The 20,665-nt window shown below is 37.2% G+C and overlaps 1 protein-coding gene and 1 pseudogene across 5 annotated transcripts in view; both read right to left on the bottom strand.

Annotated features, from left to right (window-relative positions):
* Nucleotides 1-1,679: 1,679 nt before the first annotated feature.
* Nucleotides 1,680-20,665, bottom strand: part of PDLIM5 (PDZ and LIM domain 5) — a 182,538-nt gene continuing 163,552 nt past the window's right edge. For 4 of the 5 annotated variants that reach the window (XM_058667038.1, XM_058667037.1, XM_058667036.1 and 1 more), the window contains 4 exons: nucleotides 11,021-11,201; nucleotides 8,461-8,581; nucleotides 5,481-5,596; nucleotides 1,680-4,209 (listed from right to left, as the gene is read on the bottom strand). In XM_058667038.1, the coding sequence (XP_058523021.1) occupies nucleotides 4,120-4,209; nucleotides 5,481-5,596; nucleotides 8,461-8,581; nucleotides 11,021-11,201 (508 nt within the window). In that variant the 3' untranslated portion in view covers nucleotides 1,680-4,119. The remainder of the gene's footprint in view (nucleotides 4,210-5,480; nucleotides 5,597-8,460; nucleotides 8,582-11,020; nucleotides 11,202-20,665) is intronic. The other variant, XR_009245842.1, reaches the window with a different exon arrangement.
* On the bottom strand, nucleotides 4,420-4,541 carry LOC118759101 (U2 spliceosomal RNA; annotated as a pseudogene).

Below are 20,665 nucleotides of genomic sequence, written 5' to 3' on the forward strand. Positions count from 1 at the left end.
TTGTGAACACACAGTTGAGACTTAAGCCTATAAATCTTGTACTGGATTACTGTTTCTTAACGAAGGAATGACAGATCTCTTATTTTGTTGGTGCATTTTAATGTGCAATGACGTGATTGATAGAAACCAAACAGCAGCTATTAAAATGTCAGATGCAGACTTGATGCCCTTAAAAGTTTGGCTTCTGGAGTTTAATATACTGTGAGCAAATAGACTAGAATTTCTCCTTTATTCTCTATATACAGCCTGCAACAGAAGCATTACTCTGTATACACTGAAAAAAAAAATCTTACACAAACCAATAAATAAAGGAGGAAGAGGTGAGCCCCCTAGTTATGGAAGTTTGCTAATGAGACTGGGATGAGTTACGCATGAAGCAACATACTCTAATACAAAATGTGAAAATGCAGGGGATGATTTATGTAGTCCAATTATAATCTAGTATATAATACTTGATATGTTACTTCAATAAATTAAACAGCAAATATTTCTTGGGGTATGGTACTCATTTATCCATTACTTCAAAAATATTGTATACATTTGGACATATATGCAATGAAATATGGATAAAAGTATGCTATGGACATGTGAGCTGGCAGTTAAGATGTGGAATCCCACAGTGGCTATGCTGTCTGGCTCTGGCTCCTGACTGCAGCTTCTGGCTACTGGCGATCCTCAGAGGCAGCAGGGATGGCTCAAGCTGTCAGGCTCCTGCCAACCCTGCGGGAGACCTGGTCCGAGTTCCAGCGTAGCTAAAGGGGGTGTGTGGGGAGTGAACCAGCAGGTAAGATCTCTCCTCTCTTGGGCCCGGCGGCGTGGCCTAGCAGCTAAAGTCCTCGCCTTGAAAGCCCCGGGATCCCATATGGGCGCCGGTTCTAATCCCGGCAGCTCCACTTCCCATCCAGCTCCCTGCTTGTGGCCTGGAAAAGCAGTCGAGGACGGCCCAAGGCTTTGGGACCCTGCACCCGTGAGGGAGACCCGGAAGAGGTTCCTGGTTCCTGGCATCGGATCGGCGCACACTGGCCCATTGCGGCTCACTTGAGGAGTGAATCATCAGATGGAAGATCTTCCTCTCTGTCTCTCCTCCTCTCTGTATATCCTGCTTTCCAATAACAATAAAAATAATAATAATAAAAAAAGATCTCTCCTCTCTTAGATAAAAATAAGATATGGCAGCATTTTAAAACATTTTGTTTGTGGAATATTTTAGTAGACCACTACCAGAAAAGAGACATTCTTCTGAGAATTATTATGCTTTATCCTATCTTGTCACTATCTGGAATGTGATTTTGTGCCATGATAACTAAATGGAAGCCACTTATTACCCAAAAAGAAAAACCCAGAAAGCTTGTTTACATCATTTTAGTCATTTATTGAGTTCATGAACATCAACATGTTAGTACACTGGTTATAAGCCTCACATGATTTAATCAGAAAAATGTATCCAGAGCAAAATAAGAGACATATATAAACTTTAGAAGGTAAAAAAAAAAAGAAGACAAATGTGAATAAGTATGGCAAATGATACATTAATAATCCAAATCTAATACCATTAAACCATTGAGGGGAGGGGGAACTGTAAATCAACATGGTGTGCTTCCTTCCCATGGATGTGGAAGGGTGTCTGTTCCCGTTCAGGAGAAAGACCTATCTCCAGGAGCCGCAAAACTCTAACCACCACATTCACATTCCGCCAGGGGAAAGGAAGGGCTGCCCAAGCGACAGCATCCCTTGGAAAGGATACATTTGTGTTACAGACAATTTTAAACAAAACGCTGCACTATCACTTATTTTGAATCATTATTTCTATTTTAAGAATCTGCCCAAGTGATTAGGTTTTAGTTTTAGACTCCAAATGTAACTTTACTCAACAGGAATTATGTATGCTATGCTAAGAGTGAGCTCAGGGGATTATTCTTCAGGTTGTTACCCCAGTAGGAAATACTCATTCCATGTAAGCAGACAAAATGACAAATCTGAACGTATCAATAAAACCTAGAAAACAGGAAGTCCAGGTAAGGGAGTTTTCCATGTACTAAGATTTCAGTCTATCTTGTATAAGGATCGCTTTCTGAAATATACATCTAGAGAAACTAAAAGTAAATACAGTGAAGTAATAAAAAAATGCTACTGACATGGAATATTTATAATCAGAAAAATAAATATTCACGGAGCTCACCAGAAGAATAAAGTGCTCTGCCAGTTATTAAAAGATTAATGTTGGTAAATTAAATATGCATTCCCCACTGGAAAGTACAGGCTCTTCTGGGTGATGGTCAATATGCATTTCACAGGATTGACTACTCCAGGAACAGATATAAAAATCTGCCACAGAAGAGATGGACAAAGCACAAAGACAAAATGATAAATCAGGAAGCAACAGTACCCCTTCAGCTATAAAATTTGGAGAGATGCAACTTAACGCTCCATGAATAATATAAAAGAAGATGAGTCTACTAAAATTAATATCCTTAATATAATTTTATATGAAATTCAGGTCAAATAAAAATCTTGAGGCAAAGCACCCAAATGCCACTCACTTGTCAAATATTATCTTGGCACATAATCATTAAAGGTACAATGAAACAACAACAACAAAATACCTTACCACACCAAGACAAAATCACTAACTTAACTTTGTAATGCAGAAAACAAATGACAGACATTAAGATGCAGATTAGCTAGCAAGTCCTGTACAGGTGATTTCAGCAACGAGGAGATACAAGGCCCAAGTCAAATCCAGCATTTTATTTTCACAAGGGACTGCCTCCCTGCTCAATGCGCCCAGGAGGGACTGCGGGTCACTACAGGACAGGCATTCAGGCTGCCACGTCGAGTCACTCCTCCTGATTCTTTTATCCCCAGTTAATTATTATCTGCATATAATATAAATCTGCTAGACCATAAGTTAATAGCTTTCAGCACAAATGCCCTGAAAGTTCTTAAGGAGGTTAAACAAACATTGTAGCTTAACACCTCCTCTCTAACAAACATACACACAATGGGAGTGAAGTCTCTACTGAGCGATGAGGCAGGAAGGACTTGGGCCTCAACTTTAAAAGCCCCTTGTTCCAAACAAATTCAAATTATAACTTCGTGGGACTATGGGTTTTCATCCATTCTAGAAACAAAAAGAGAGAAACTACCAAATACCAAATCTTCCTTACTTGGAAAACATCAACAGGCTCCACAGTTTCACCACAATTATGGCTCCATCTCTGTGTAGTGTCTGCACACATAAACCTCGCCCCAAAGCAAGAAAACACAGAACAGGCCAACTGGGGCGATCACTCGCAGTCCCTTCCTATACTACCAAAGCCTGGTGAATAAACATTTTGCAGAGTTTGTGAACATATTTGGAAATGGTTCAATTATTAGAGAATATAAAGAGAAGGAAGAAAAAAAATCTAGATTTTATTACATCCCCAAACCAATCTCTTATTTTTCTAACGCAGAAGCTATATCGTAGCTTTGGGGGTGGGGGGGAGAGGAAATGAGAGAAGCATGTAATCTGTAATCTTTCTTATTGGCATGACATTTTGATCCAAAATCTCACTGGCCTTTTCCTATCAGAAATGATTAACTGGAAGAAAAAAATAATGTTCACATGGTTTTAAAAACAACTGATATTCATTACTGATAAAAAGTCCTCTCTGTTTAAATTCCTATTTGCTGTATTAGAAATAAACACTAACTAAAAAAATTATTCTCTTGTTAATAAAGTTTAAGGCATTTTTATTGCCTTTTGCAGATATACTTATAACTATCCAACAAGAAAAGAAAGTATAGTTATTTCAGTCAAGAAGCTGGAGCTTTTACTCTAAAGTTTAATTCTTTACTAATTTATTCTAAGATGAATTTAATAGTCAACCAGGAAATTGATTTTTATAAAGGTTATTTTATGGGCAGAAAATACAGGAAAAAGTAATATTAAATGCCAAACTGTCTCTTTACTTTATGAAGCCAAATATTTCCTCACAGACTTAGTTTTTAGAGCTGGAATTTATCCCTTCAGGGCCACCCTTTTTTTTTTTTCAAAACTCCATATAAACATCATATTTAAAAGCAATTGCTCATTTTAACTCTCTCTCTTCAAATTTCTTCTCTTCCCTAGAACCTTCAAAAATTCACTGAATGAGCATGCTTCTTGCAAAGCGGCTTGTCCTTCTTGGAGAAAAATGTCTGACCTTCCAAACTTTCACAACACACCTGAAAAAGAATGATTAGGAGATAACATCAATCGATCAAATGTGCCAGAGAAGAACATGATTTTTTTTCCCAGTCGATGGATGATAAGACAAAGTAATATGGCTGGCTTTGTTAGGCATTTCACTATTACTATGACATTTCAAGAAATCTTTGAAATTCAATGAATGACTTTTTTCCTAAAATATATTTTAATTTGTTTAAACCACTGAGCATTACTTTTCTTTATTAGGAGAGAAACAGTCCTAATGAAAAAGCCAATACATAAAGAGATCTCATTATATTTTCTTTCCTCAAATTCTACACTTGATCTTAGCCAAAGGCCGAGAAGCGATCTTTCCTCAAATTTGAATTGATGCTCCAAATCAGCTTTCTGTTGCCGACAATGAGAGCAAGAGAAAACACAGCTCAACCGTCTTGTCAAACAATCACATGCCCAACTTCAGGCTGTGCCCAAATGCACAGGCCTAGCACACCTGTCAGGTACTTCCACTAATGGGCAGCTCAGCCGGAAAAGAGGGTCAAGCTGCACCCAGTTGTTGCTTTTTCAGGGACTTTTCCAACAAGTCCCCGAGATGGGTCAGGTGAAGAAAACAGGGTTCAATGGCCGTGTCTGGGGTAATCACTGGACTTCAATTAATATTCCTTCCCCTCATCAAACAGTGAGTACTGAAAATTGTTAAGATGTATTTAATATAATAAAAAGAATTAAATGTGCTGGATATAATCTTCCAAATTAAAGAAAATATATCTTAAGTTAATGATCATCTGTGAATTCTTACCATTAACCATAAATCACAAAGATTAAAATATTAAATACAATAGATGAATATTTTATTACATGCTTATTATTAATCTCAAAAAGAAAAGAGTATTCATGGACAATTGACAACAAAAGAAATAAATCAACATACGGTGTCTACGCTGATATATCAACCTAGTAGAATTTTACCATTACTTATTTCTATTTTAAGAAACACCTAACATTTCCAAAAACTATGAGAAACTCTAATACAACACCGTATTTTTTTTTAAAGGTAAAGAATTCTTACCGGCTTAAAAAATATCAAGCTTTTCCTTACAAACAGTACTTTCTCTAAGGAGTGATATTTTATGCCAAGCAATTTCAAAAAGTGCCAGAAATTTCAACAAACAGCTTTAAAATCACTGTAAAATTGTTTTCCCATTGGGTCTGAAGAACTAAAAGATACACGAGTTGCTATATCCATTATGTACACAGGCCAGCACTGGTTGTGCTGCATGAGTTGACTTACTGAGCACACAAAGCAAGTATCATGCCAGGTGTAACCCAGAGCTTCCAGGAACATGTCGCCAGCCTCTATGGGAAATTCACATCCATGGCAGATGGTGCCAAAGAGGGCATAATAATCTGTTGGGTGGGAGAACGAGACATGATTTAAACACAGTGCAGCTCTAGGATGACAGTACCTAGAAAACAGCAACAAAACAAGACGAAAGGAGATGTTGAAGAAACTCATCTTTAGTACATTTTCAGGAGATGGCCTATTTGGCATGATATACACAAGTAATGTAGTTTTAGGTTTTTCTCGGTGAGCATGATTTATACAAGTTAACATTCTTCATCACGGTTATGTTTTTATGTGTGTGTACATTACAACTGCTCAAATGCCCAAAGAAATTGATAAGAAAAATACTGCTTCCTGAGAAGTAATCAGGAGACAGGACTATTGTTCCAAAGAAATTTCAAAGGGATTCCAATGACTACCAAAATAAGACTAATGAATACAAATCAAGAACAGGTATCTGACATTGGTCCATTTCACAATTTATTTCAACTTGACAAAAAGGAAAAGGAAAAGTTACAAAGAGATGAGCATCTGGCACAGTAGTTAAGACACCACTTTCTGCATCCCCTACTTGACTGCTGGGTTTGAGTCCTGGCTCTGTGCTCGATTCCAGCTGGTGTGCACCCTGGAAGGTCTCAATGATGCTGCTAGGGCCTGCCACCTATGTGAGAAACGTAGGTCTGCATTCCCAGCTCCTGGCACTGGCCTGGCTCAGCCCCACCTGTTGTGGGCATTTAGAGAGCAAACCAGTGAATTAGAGTTTTTTCTGCCTCTTTGCCTTTCAAATATATTTTTTTAAGTTATGGGAAACACCCTTAAAAAAGAGCTATGCCTATTTCTAGCTGGACTGAACAACAGTATTAGCCCCAACTTCATATGCTACATTTCATTTTTATGACTACATTTTGAACATCCCTAGCCACAGAATGCCATTTATTTGACACAGATTTCTGTAATACAATATTAACAGGATTTTCTTCTGAAAACAGAAGTTCTGACAAGATGTTTCTCTCTGGCTAAATCAGAATGTATTACCATTTTCACCTTTCTTTCATGCAGCTACCCTTACTAATCTGTGGACTTTTGGTTCCCCTTTTGGCTTTAGGCTAAGTTTAGCTAACGTGGACTGGAGTTTACAGTAAGCAGATGGCAATATTCAATTTGATCACAATCTTTCTTAGCAAGCATCCATCTTCAATATTCCTCATTGACAACTGCTCAACACGGATGAGTCCCACCATGTGCCAGGCCCTATTCTAAGAACTGTTGGGGTACAGTGATCAAACAGATATGGCTGCTCTCTCATGGAGTGGACATTCTTACTGGAAACAGGGTGTCACCATTTATTGCGTTTGCAAATAAATCATAATAAATGATTTCAGGTTGTAATAAGTGCCATGAGGCAAAAAGCTGTCACAGTGCAGAATTACCATACTACTTCATATAACGTGATTCATATTTTAAAATCTATTACTATAGTTGTCTGTAACTGTCCATTCCAGGGTAAAGAGAAAGCCATAAACCAATGAGGTGTCAATTATAACATCTGGGAAAGGGTGGAAGCAAGCAGAGATACAGAAATAAACGAATGTAATACACAACAGGGGTAGAACTGCCAGGATTTACCAATCACAGTGGATACAGCAAGAATAGAAGCAACAGAGTCCAAAATGGCTTGCAGGTTTTGGGACAGTTCAAAGTAGACCATTTATTGAGCCAGCGAGGGTTGTGTTAAGAAATAATCAGAATAGTTAAAGAAAGAATAGACCAAACAGACCAAAACAATTAGAAGTAACATTTAGGTATTGAATATCATTTTTACTTTCTATAAGCAATTCTTTCAGTTTTTAAAATATGACTTCTTCGACTATATTAAATATGGTATTATGGTTAGATAGTTATATGTTCGGCCAGAACGGTACTATCTGCCACTTAATTAAAACATCTTGCAAAGCTTTCCAAACAAGCAACTCAACAAACCAAATCAGATCTTTCTTCTGAAAATTTAAGTGGAAAACAAAATGTGAAATATTCTAATTAAATCAGGGTAGGCAGCTTGTAGCCCTGTCTTTCATAATGGCCCATGGGGTATTGTATTGGAATTTCTAAGGCTTCTTTATGGACAATCTGGAATAGATTCAAGTTGATGTTAATTAAAGAGCCTGTAGGAAAGGGAAAGTAATCAACTACTAGGTGGGCAAAGAAGGGTTCAGTAATGTTGACTTAGTTCCACATTAGAAGCAGACTGCTCCTTTAGCTTGCCTACTCTGAAATATTCCTTTCTTCCAGCATCAAACTTGGGGTTTCAAACTCAATATGGGAAAGGTAGTAGTAGCCTCTTAAGAGATGAAATTTTTTTTAAAAACATGTGAACATGTGGTAGCGATAGCTAAGTAAGGGCAATATATATATAAGTTTATGAAAGTTCACTTACAAACTTTGGAAATGGAATCATCAGAGTTCAATAAGACTAAAGTAGTAGAAAGGTCTTTAGGATCTGATTTGTTTAAAAAGCTTTACCAAGGGAATAATCTAAGCCATGATTACACTTTTACTCACAAAAAATGATAGAGGATTTCTAATTTGTTTTCAAGGCAGTTGCCATAAACAGCAAACTAATACCACAGTTTAAAACATCCCAAATTCATTAGTGGCTTTTAAGAAGTGGCTTTCAGTTACATGATTTGGTAAAATTTAAATTTGTAAATCATTGGAAATTGTTTAAAAACAAAACATTTTTCCTATGTGATGCCTGCATTACCAATTCTCATAACGGAGAGAATATTTACTTTGTCACATAAAAATTTAAAATAATTTTCCCCATCTTTAGAGAGATTCGAAAGACCTCCAAAAACAAAAATGTCTGCCCTACTATTTGTTTTAACTTTATTCATAACTCAAGAAACCAATGACTTCATGATCTTACCAGTCTCACAGTAGGGCTCACCATCCTCCAAGTGAAAAACGTTATTACGAATTGGGTTTCCACAGGCCACACAGACAAAACAAGAAACATGCCAAGTTTGTTTCAAAGCATTGATGACTTCCTGTTATGAAAAGGCAATTGGATGCAAAGAAAGACAGTAATAAATATACAAATACTTATTCTAACAGTTATACCAGTAAATTACTGTAGTTGAAGCAAGACAGACATGCACAGGGTTAGATGTCTGCCTTCTCTCTCTCTCCTGGTTTTTCAAATTTTAAGGAAAAGTGGACACACGTTTCACCTTTGCTTTGGGCTTCTCTTCTAAGTCACAGGAGAAATATAAGGCGAGACTTACAAATCATCTAAATGAGAACTATTCAAATGCTACTGGTGCATTACGGAAGCAGTAACGCAACCAATACGAGCCAGTCATTCTAACATGAGTTTAGGCTTCAGAAATCAGTCGCGACTACACTGAGTTCTCAATTAAACGTATGTCTAAAATTTTAGCCAGAAACCATGAATTCTAGTCAACAATGGCTTTACAGTTAAATACATCAAGTATTAAAAGATTTGAGCCATATTTTAAGTAGGAAAAGTTTTGTAGAATTGGTTTTATAACTTCTTTGAACTGAGAAAGAGGTGAAGCTGTTCCACTTTTGAGGAACAGTATCATGCAAATTTATATTCCTCATAATTATCTCAAAAAGAAAGCATGATTACAATTTTGGAAGTAAATTACTGATAGAACAAACTGAAATAAAATAAATCATAACTTTAATAGTAATCATAATTTTAACAGTAATTATTATTTATGGTCAAATTATTTCTTGTATAAACATCTTTCAAAATAGAAGAAAATGACATAACATAAATTATTAGCCACTATTATTTTTATATTTTATTCAAATGCAATAGTTAGCGAGAGGAGGAACTGGCAGAAATGTAAAGTGAATATTTATAACAAAGGTACACTGAACAAAATGATTTTTGAAGCCTTCTGGAATACCCTTCTCTTTTCTCTTTTTTTAAGATTTATTTATTTTTATTGAAAAGCCAGATATACAGAGAGGAGGAGAGATAGAAGAGAAAGATCTTCCGTCCACTGATTCACTCCTCAAGTGACTGCAACAGCCAGTGCTGTGCCGATCCGAAGCCAGGACCCAGGAACTTCCCCCAGGTCTCCCAAGCAGGTGCAGGATCCCAAGGCTTTGGGCCGTCCTCCACTGTTTTCCCAGGCCACAAGCAGGGAGCCGGATGGGAAGTGGAGCTGCCGGGATTAGAACTGGTGCCCATATGGGATCCTGGAGGTCAAGGTGAGGACTTTAGCTGCCAGGTGCCGGGCCCTACACTTCTCTTTTCATCCTTGAGACAGAACATTACTATTCCTTCTTAATTAAACAACAAAAACATTCTACAGTGGCTCTATCCAATGTGAGGGTTCTGGCTCATTCTGAACCACTATGATTTCCACTTTCTAGCACTTTTCTAAGATTCTTAGTTGGTTATATTTTATTCCAGAATCCATACAAAATAGTCATATCCTAAAATGGCGTCACCGCACTTTCTACTAATAAATTCTTTGTCACCATTTGGGAGGATACAGACTGAACCATTCTACTCCTTATTCTCAAGAGATTATATGTTTATTTCACATGGTCTGTTTAAGTGCCCTTCAAGTTTCAGGCCCATGTAAAGATGTGCCGTGGACTTAATACTACTCAATCATTCACATGAGGTTTTCTTAATTAATTCATAATTTTTACCCACATTTTCATATTTGGAGTATAAATTATAATTCAGGAAGACATTTTCCAACTTTTTGTATAAGACCTGCAAACTTGGGTCCTCTTAAAACCAAATTGCAGCTTCTGGTCACCTATAGGAGATGCTTATTCTTTACTCTCCAATTGCAAACCAGGTACCCAAAGCGTGAAAGAAATTTATCCATAATTATTTAGTGTGTGAATTATTCCTAAGTTACTCCCTCCCTGCAAAAAAAGTGTGGTTTGAAATAATTTTTCTATCACATGTGTACTCATAAAACTGTGGTTACATTTTTAAAACATTATATGCATTCAAGAAAAATATGTCATTTATGAGGCTCACGTTTTATATATTTCATGAGATCAGTGTCCTGTGCTTGAACCCTGACAAGTGGAGAAACACTGTTCTCATAAAAACTGGGAAATTTAATTTAAAACGGTGCAAGTGTCAGCTTGGAGGACTCTGATGTGTGTGGTCCGGAGCGACCTCTGCAGTTCTGAGCAAGCGGGCTCTGGGTGAGGCAGCACACGCACAGTAAATTATTTTTTTCTTCACAGTGGCTAGACTTGCAATAGACAAGCCAACATTCAGTAAGACAAAACCAAAGACAACCTTACCCCTGAGTCTGATATCCCTCCACACAGGTCTGTTTAGTTTTGTTTTATAACTATAAACAGTCATGAAAGCAGAGAAGCCAATAAAAGCATGATGAAAATAAAAGGTAAAAATGACTGAAGAATGAAAATTCCATTTTGCTTTACAAAAAGAAAAATGTATTTCCAATACTTACTCCAAGGATCTTCCTTTGGCATCGAACACATTCAGGAGCAAAGAATTTTTCATAGCATAGCTCACAATACAGGGCCCCTTTCTCCTCTACAAATCCAATGTAGGCCATGGTATTTTTGCAGTGAGCGCAGTTAAATTCTTCAGGATGCCAAGATTTCCCCAATGCTACCAGGAATGGGCCCCTGCCAGAAGAAAAGAGAGAAACTTAGCTCAAGAACTAAAGTTTCTAAAGTTTCCCAAGAAAGGACCTCTCTCGTGCAGTATCTAATGAACAATGAACTAAACACTTATTTACTTTCCTTATCAAGGACTGAACAGAAGCATGCTGTAAATTTCCTTGGTAAGGGGTTAATCTTGTGGCACAGTGGGTCAAGTCAGCAGTTGCGAGAGCCACATGGCAAATCAAGCATCCTGGGTCCCCTGGTTCTGACCCAGCTTGCTATTGATGTGCCAGCGAGAGCGTGGACTGTGGCCCAAGTGTCTTGGTCCCTGCTGTCCATGTAGGAGATCCAGATGGAGTTTCTGGCTCCTGGCATTGGCCTGGCACAACCACTTCTGTTGTGGCCATTTGAGGAGTGAACCAGTGAATGGAGAACTACCACAAACAAATAAACCTACTAAAATAATTATGCAGAGACTCAACCCAGGCAGCCTAAATATACCAAAGGGATTTCTTCATGAAAGACCACCTTCTCTCAAGACTCTTTTCCTGTCTTCAGGGTGTTTATTGATATGTTTCAGGAAAGTACACTGAATCAATCTCTTCAGGTCATCATTAAGATTGATAATGTTAACTGTGATAGAATGAAGTAACTAGGAAAAAATCTAGTTTAAGCAGAGTACATGATAATTTAATGTTCTGTAAAATAAACAAAAAATATGTTTGTTAATGTCAGTCTTAAAAATGCTAATTATTACCCAAGAAAATACTCCAATTTCTCTTCTTCACACATCATCTTATTCTTACTTCTCAGTTTTCATACACACATCAAAATCTTACTTTCCAAAGTGACTACAGAGATGCTGCACTAACTACAAGGGATAATCGGAAGCCACTTGGAAAAGGTTTGTCTAATTAAAATATGTGACCTTAAAAAAAATTACTGCAGGAAGAACATGGAACACAAAATTTACTCTCTTACTGGATTCAAAGTATAAAGTTCAGTACTGTTCACTACCAGCACAATGTTGCACTATCCACCCCTGGAATTTACTCAGAGGACATAATGGACCTTCTGTACCCATTGTTAAGCAACTTTCCCCTTCTCCCTCCCTTAAACAAAGCTGAGTCTTAATGCACCTGTGTGTCACAGTAACAGCTGTTTATGAAGAGATGTTTTTCATTAAATACTATGCAGCCATGAACTGATAAGATGGGCTGGGTATGCTTAACAGGAATCCATTATGAAGCCTTATCGAGTCATGAAGCCTGCACAGACAACCATTCGAGCCTCTGCAATGTACTTCTCAGTAGCTACCCCACACTAATTCTTATTCATAGAGTGGCTTTACCTCCAGGGCACTTTTACACTTATCTAATTTGTCCATGCAACATTCTTCTGAGACAGACCAGGGCTGTTAGGATGAGCTTGGTTTAACAGATGGAGGAGCTGAGATACAGAATGCTCAAAAGATAACACTGATAGAAAACCACTGAGCCACAGGCAGAAGCGGAGTGTCCTGATTCCCAGCATACTGCTCTGGTCAACTACATTCTGCCTTTGAACTTGGTACCCTCACGTGCTGACACTGATTGCCACAAGGTACGCTGTTAGGACGTATCAAACTCTGCATTTCCAGGTTGATTCTTAGTAGAAAAGGCCACTGCATTTATAGGCCTCCAACGATACTATCAATCCTGCATTCAGTAGCTATTTGTAATTAGTAAAACCTTTGTGAACATACTGAAGCTTATTCAGGACCAGCACCCAGTTTTACAAGACTCCAGAAAGCAGACAGGCTCTTGAATGATTAAAATTTTCTTGTGAGGAACATATTGAAGGTATTTTCTAGTCTCATGATGAACATGTTTCTTATTAATAATATCACACTGCTTCACGTAGCTCACTTAAATTTGATAGAACTAGCTTATTATTTTTAAATAATTAAAAAATTATTTTGTTATGACTAACAAGGAATGTTTTTGCAAACTAGTCCCTGCTGGAAAAGAAAGGGATGCAGCTCACCATTCTGAAATCAAACGTATGACTTTCGGTAAGCCTGGTCCTCCATTTTGAACTGGGCTATGAATGACTACCCTGCTCAGCGAGTTTCTGCACTTACTTTTCTCAGTGTGTATTTGGCAAGTAGATTACCTCTTGAGATAAATGGGAGGATGCACTGCTCAGGGCCAGATACAGTGGTTTTATGCACGCCCTGAGCTTTCCTGCAGGTGGGCATTTAGTGTTTGATATCTCTCTATATAAAGAATCTGGTGTACGCACACACAAATTTTCCTGACTGTGAACATAACACATAGAGTATGGGGTTTTATGCCATAGTTGGTATATCTGTTAAAAACAGAGTCAAAGCAATAAACTAAACGATGTTTTATTGAGGCCTATCTTCAGTTCATCCGTAAGGCTGGACTATCCCCGAGGCCAGGAACCTTATTTGTCGCCTCAATTTTCCAAAGAAGTAAATCCAAGAGCAAACTCTCCATTCTGTTAAAGCCTTAATCCGAATATGCACTTGCAATCAAGTTCATCTGAGAAGCTCAATGTATTTTAAGGATAACTGACTCAGGAACACAGAATCCTTTTGTAGATTTTCTTAAACTGCGTTGTTGATCAAGTGAGATGAACAGAGAAATGGATGCCTACAATGAGAGTATCTGGCTCTGACCCAGCCACACAATGTTATCCCTTTGATGAACAGTGCTTAGTGTGTTACACTATCCTGTACCGGGATCTGTTACAAGGGACGGCTCCAGGGACCACCCTATCATTCTCCCTACAGGTGCTGCTGACCGACTGTTGGATTACACAGGGTTATTTTCACATGACCTCCTTGGAAAAAATATTATGAGATTTTCTAGTGTGAACACTTTCATTTCTCCTGAGCAATACTTTTATTTTTTATCTTATTGTGTAGTAAGCTGCAGATTTTTTTTTTTCCATTACATACCATGAGAAGGTTAAATGACCAATGTATAGCCTAATCATTGGGAAGTATGTAGGCCACCATGTTCAGGGAGGTGCAGTCTTATTATTAGTGACATTTCTAACGGTCTCATCATGATTTTCATACTCCTCCCAGTCCATACACACCTTCTGCAGTTTAGAAGATTATATGTCACACATTTTTAAAAATCTTTTTAAAGACTTTCTAGCATAAAGTTCACTATTAGCCAATAAATTAAAACGATAGTCCATTCAAAGGCTAACTTTAAAAATGTCACTAACTTATTTAAAATATGAATAGTGAAAGGAATTTTAAACTGTAAACAAACTCTCTCTAGACCTTTAAAAAAATGAGTTGAAAATGACCCTTGCACCTGCTTGACTGCCTTTGTTGGAAAAGCAGCCCAGGGCAAATACTGGTCCAACCGGACACTCCTGGGCTGCTCTAACAGCATCCTCCTCATCCACTCTTGGAGTTATCCATAGATTAAGCACTGAAATCTCTACACATAATACAACATTCTCTCCTCCGTGTCAGTGAAGACTAACTTAACAAACTCGTTAACACAGAATTAACACTAAAGAAGTTCTTGTTCCAGCAGGGATTAGATTTCCATTTGTAAACTGGAAGGACAAGCTTGGATAACTACGAAGCAGAACTGGCCTACTCTCACAGTTCTCCACACCCTAGCAGCCCTGCCTAAATACACGCTGACTGACAAAATGAAAGGAGGGGAGAAGATAGAACATGTGATTGGCTGAGAGGGAGGTACAAGGACATGTAAGTTTTTATTCTATTTATCTCCTGTGAGATTTATGCCAGGAAATAGGAAAACAAAAGGATGGAAGGGTGGGGGAAAATGTCAAGACTTCAGACAAAAGCTTCAAATAAAATGCTGAAAGGAACCATAAATTTCAACAGGTACAGACCGACAGGGATTTAGCTCCAAACTCAATTCTATCTTCTTGCTTTTCTTTGCTATTAGTTCTCAAGATAATTTTAGTGACAGGAATTCACTGTATCATAATGAAGGAAACATGAGAGCGGCTAGGCATTTCTCCTAAAGCCATGTGAGTGACGCTCTGGGAAGGCAGTCTCTCCAGGCTCACAAACCTCAGGTTACTACAGCAACAGAAGGTAAAGATGAAAGTTAGGAGAATCACACAGAAAACAGCTCATGCGCTCAGGGATAAAAATGGGATCGGATATCTTCTTAATGAGGTAAGTTACAAGAATAGAAACATATAAACTAGCTTTATATGTTTATATTGACCAATTTCTGGGAAAGAATATAAATAAGCAAACAGCAGCCTTGCCAGAGGAATAGAGTAAAAAGTAAAAAAAGCTGATAACTCAGAGAAACTGCACAGGGCCAGTGCCGGCGTGTAGCAGTCTTAACTTCAGCCCGTGGTGCTAGCATCCCATATGGGAGCTCATTCAAGTCCTGGATGCTCCACTTCTGGTCCAGCTCTCTTCTTATGGCCTGGGGAAGCCATGGAGAATGGCTCAGGTCCTTGGGCCCCTGCACTCACACGGGAGGCCCAGAAGAAGATCCTGCCTCCCGACTTCAGCTCAGCTCAGCACCAGCTGTTGACATCATCTGGGGAGTAGGTCAGCAGATGAAAAGATCTCTCACTCTCCTGCCTCTCTGTCTCTCTCTCCTCTATAATTATGCCTTTCAAATGAAAATTAAATGTCTTCAGAGAAAAAAATTTAAAAAGAAACTTCACATACACATGTTCACATTTACAAAGACACAGGAAGAAAGTCAAAGAGGATCACACACTGTGATGACTGTTAAGTCTGATGATGCTTAAATATTAGAAATAGTAACAAGCCTTCCTGAAATTTGGAAACACTTGTATTAGTCACTCTTAACTCTTCATTTATAGACAATAATGCGTATATGTGCATGCATGTATATGTGTATACTGCTTATATTTATATAGATGGTGCCTAGTTTTCAACGTACATGCTTCACTAAAAAAAAATACTGACTAAAAAAATACTGATAAGCAGAGTATTAGAAATTACTATCCATTACTTTCAGGTTGGATAAATTGATTTTTGAAGTTAGAAAATTATTACTTCAGTTTTCACTAACAGAATTCTAGATGTAGTTCTATTATATCACCAAAATTTTCATGCACCAAAAATAAATGTATCCTTTAATTCTATTTTGCATAAACTTTTGGAAGTATCTCATATATGTCTGCATTAGATGAGAAACTGAAGAATGGTCACGAGTATGAGTTTAAGCCTGCATATATATATATATAGTGCTTGCCATTTTGGAGAAGGGCTAAAGATGGTAATCATCTGGTCTTCTGATTATCCATCTTTTTATTTATAAAAACATTATTGATTCAAATTATTAATTCAAATATCCTGTTATACTCTTAGGTTGTGGAAGGTTTTCTATTTTATCCTGGCTTACTATAGTAATACATAATTATATGTGTGCATATATATATATGTGTGAGTGTGTATGTATATATGTGTATATATTCAGAACACACACACATACACCCTGTGTAATAACTTAGAAAGCTCAGGTTATTAGCATGCTGAAGAAAGTAAGCATCACATTTATTAATTTCATGGATATTTCTTTTTGGCTATTTCTCTAGAGTGGTTGGCTGTATTTATATCTTCAAGAGATTATGGATTAATAAATACATTCTAGAAACAAAGGGATTTGCATTCCAGCCCTGGGTCTACTAGTTAACCAGTTTTGTGACTGTAGGTAAATATAAGGGCATTAAAAAAAAAAAAACTATGGAAAATGGAATTAAAAATACCGATTTTCAGACAAAAAATTTAAACATTCTTGCATGTAGAGTTTTAATTTGTGAAAAGTGTTGTGAGAAAAACTACACATAAATGTAAAAATATTTTTATATTCAAATACTCTTTTCATTCCATTTTCCCACAATTTTTAAGATCCTGTGTAATCTAAGCCTAGTATTCCCACCTATAAAACAGGCACAAGTATAGAGGTACATGTTGCTTCACCAAGCAATGTGTTCTGGAAAGTGTATCATCAGGCTGTGTTCGTCACTGAATTTTTCAGCTCCTTATAATCTTAGGAGTCCCCCATCATATATGCCTCTGTCATTGTTACGTTCATAACATAATGCACCATACAACTGTAGTATCAACTTTATACTTTGGGGGATTTAATAAAATAATAAGATTCTTGGCATGATATTAATTATTTTCAACAAACATTAGCTGCCTTCATTATCAAGCTTAACTATGTACTCTGATGTATATTTTCTTCTTGAAAATTGGAATCATACTTTAGAGTTCTATTTTTTTTTTTTGCTCTCTTGTTATAAGCAATTTTCTATATAGTGATTATTAAGAATATGAGTAAAAACTAAAGTGAGACATATAGGAGCAATGCTATTTACTGTCTATGTAACTCTAGACAAAAATAGAACTTCTTAGTGCTTCAATTTTCTCATCTGTGAAAGAAGGCAGAAATAGCATTTTTTTTTTTTTGCAGGGCTGCTACAAAAACTCACACAAAACTCTTAGCACCACATTTAGAATATGTTAATGCCAATTAGACATACACTGTTACTGAAAATGGGATCTTCTTGGCACCAAACAGTACATAATATAAACACTGAACATTTATATTATCTTTAATTTTCCCCTTAAGTAAACAGCTAAATCTTTAACTTTGTTTCCTTAAATTCATGTAATAACACATTTTGCCAGAAACCTTTAAGTAAAATCCTAATAAGAAGGGATAATAAACAGGATCTGTAAGTAAAGGAGTAATCAGAGACTGAGATGCCTGACAAACTGCTAGCCTCTCCTTTGGGGATAACCCCAAGTGACTCTCCTCAGGACAAGAGTTTGAACATCACCGGAAAAGCACAAAGCAAAACAAAATTCCATTAAGGTTAAAATCCTGTCACTGAAAGAAACAACGCTGGTGCTGTAACAGGCAAAGAAGAACAGAAACGTTATGGACACTTAAGGTTTTCCATATGTAAGAAGGAATTCAAGCACCACAAAGCCCTTCCTTCTGTTACAAGGGTGCTAAGAAGCTAAACACAAGATCATTCTGTGACCTTGATGCAATACAACTAGCCAACAGGATTTAATGTTACTAGATTCAACACTCAACAAACAGGCTAGAATGTTCATGAGCCCATTTGGCCATGGTTTCAGCCATATTAGGCTAATCTTCTATGCATCTCCAGCTTTTTTTTTTCTTTCTCCTTTTCATCTCTAGCTTTTAAAGTTTCATTTACCTAGTTTTATGTATTTGAAAGAGATGGTGAGCAAACAGAAGATAGAAAGGAACATCTTACAATGCCCACAACAGCTGCAGTGGGGCCCAGCTGAACCCAGAAGCCTGGAATTCATTCTCAGTCTCCCATTGGGCCACAAGGACCCAAGTCCTCGAGGCATCACCCACACAGCAAAAGCAGGAGGCTAGATCAAAAGTGCAGTGAGGGCAGGAACTCACGCACTGCAATGCTGGAGACAGTCATCTAACCACTAGGCCAGTGCCTGCCCTTCTTGGAGTCCTGTTATGTCATCACTCCAAATCAACCTGTTGACAAGCTTAAGAGTCAAGAGTTCAATTACAACTGGACCGGAAATATTCCACAGTAAATACTGCAAACTTCAGTAGAAGTTCATAACATGACTTTCTGTCCATTTCTAACTACTGAAATTTTGCCTCTGTGTTGTAAAATATCCATACATTTTTCAAAATTCAAATAAGCCAAAAATTTTTTCTAAACATGAGGCACAGAAAAAACTATATCCAGGCTGTTTTACATTGAATAGGTTCTATCAGAACACAACAAGATCAGTACTAACATTCAGGTTTTTGAAAAGCAATCCACTCTGTTTAAAAAGACAATAAAATAAAACACAAGAGTTGGCTCAGTGTTCCTTTCAAAGAAAAACCTCATGAAGATGTGAAATACTGAAACAGCGATATAAAACAAAACAATATGAAGCAAACAATATAAATCATATGATAGAAAACCAACAACAGAAATGACAAATCTTCAACTTCGCAAGAGCATGCCAGAGTTGAGGCTATTCTGAAATTATTCAAGCCAGCTATGGCAGCTCCAACAGGTGTCCCAGAGAATGTCACTTGATCTAATGCCTCCTTGGTTTCGTCAGTCATACTGACACTGAGGCCAGGGACTAGAATTGCGCTTTGAGTAGCTCTCTGAAATGACCACAATCTTTTCAAGCTGCTTCAGCATTTGAGCACAGGCAAATGTGCTATGTTAATTACCGTTATGTGATCCTGCCATGAACTAATCCCCATATGCATTCACTTCCTAAGTAAATGAAACTTCATTACTCAAATAATAAAAGGTGCTGGATAATCCAGAGCAATATAAAGCTTTACATATGAAGACGGAATAAGTGAGCTGCCTTATTAGCATACTATATATTTACTTCACATGGCAGGATTACCACACAAATCGTGTCCTGGTCTAGCACTGAGTTTGAAACCACAGCAGGCAGGGCTAGTGAATATAATCTCTACTTTGGTCTTCATTATTTCTCTATATGAAGACAGTTTTTCAGAGTTACTGGTGGCGGCATTTATAGAAGTCACAGAATTTCATAATCAGACAATGTGTATTAGCAACTGAAGTGGTTTCCCACTTTAATTCATTCAGTAACTACTTGCTCAGAGTAGCACACAAATAACAGCTGTGATTATTTTCATAAAATATGTTCTTATCCAACAAATAGGATCCCCAAACATGAATCTGGGTAAACAGGGTATTAAAATTTAAGGAGTCTGTCACAAATCATAGTTTTTCTTTCATTAATATTAAGCCTAAAATATAACAACCAATCACAAGTAGAAATAAAATACCATTGCCTTATTTACCAAGATAAGATAGCACTGGACTACATTTTATATTGGTTTAAATATTTTTGTAATGGAGTAACTTAGGAGAAGAACTTTTAGGAAAATCATTCTAACCCAATTGACCTGATGGCTTTAAGATAACTGGGTCTATAACTGAACATGATCTTCAGTTAAATATCACTGACTGCATTCTGGCTGTTAGATACCACACCAGACTTCACAACTCTACTAAATTGCCCCTTCTGCTCACTACTCGGTTAACAGAATCCCTACTACTGGTTGTTTCTAAGTGGGTGCTCATTCTGATAAATATAATTTAAGTGAAAAATGACAGCATAGAAAATACCAGATCATGATTTCATTTCTGAAAAACAATATCTGTCATTACATCTTATACCCTTTTCTGTTTTTTAAGTCTGAAATAAAATATTAATAGTGGTTATCTACTGGGAACATGTAGATACTTTACCTAGCAACATTATGTGAAGCAATTATGATATGCAGGAGAGGAAACCAAGTTAAATATTACTCTAATATTCAACTTCACAGAAGCCAGCATCAACTATTTAAAAATGTGACCAATTGAAAGAGGAGAGCTTGGGTAATCATTTGTTATTTCCAGTGAGGCATTTTTAACAGGATATCCAC

The sequence above is a fragment of the Ochotona princeps genome, chromosome 7 (genome assembly GCF_030435755.1).
Source record: "Ochotona princeps isolate mOchPri1 chromosome 7, mOchPri1.hap1, whole genome shotgun sequence".
NCBI lineage: Eukaryota > Metazoa > Chordata > Mammalia > Lagomorpha > Ochotonidae > Ochotona > Ochotona princeps.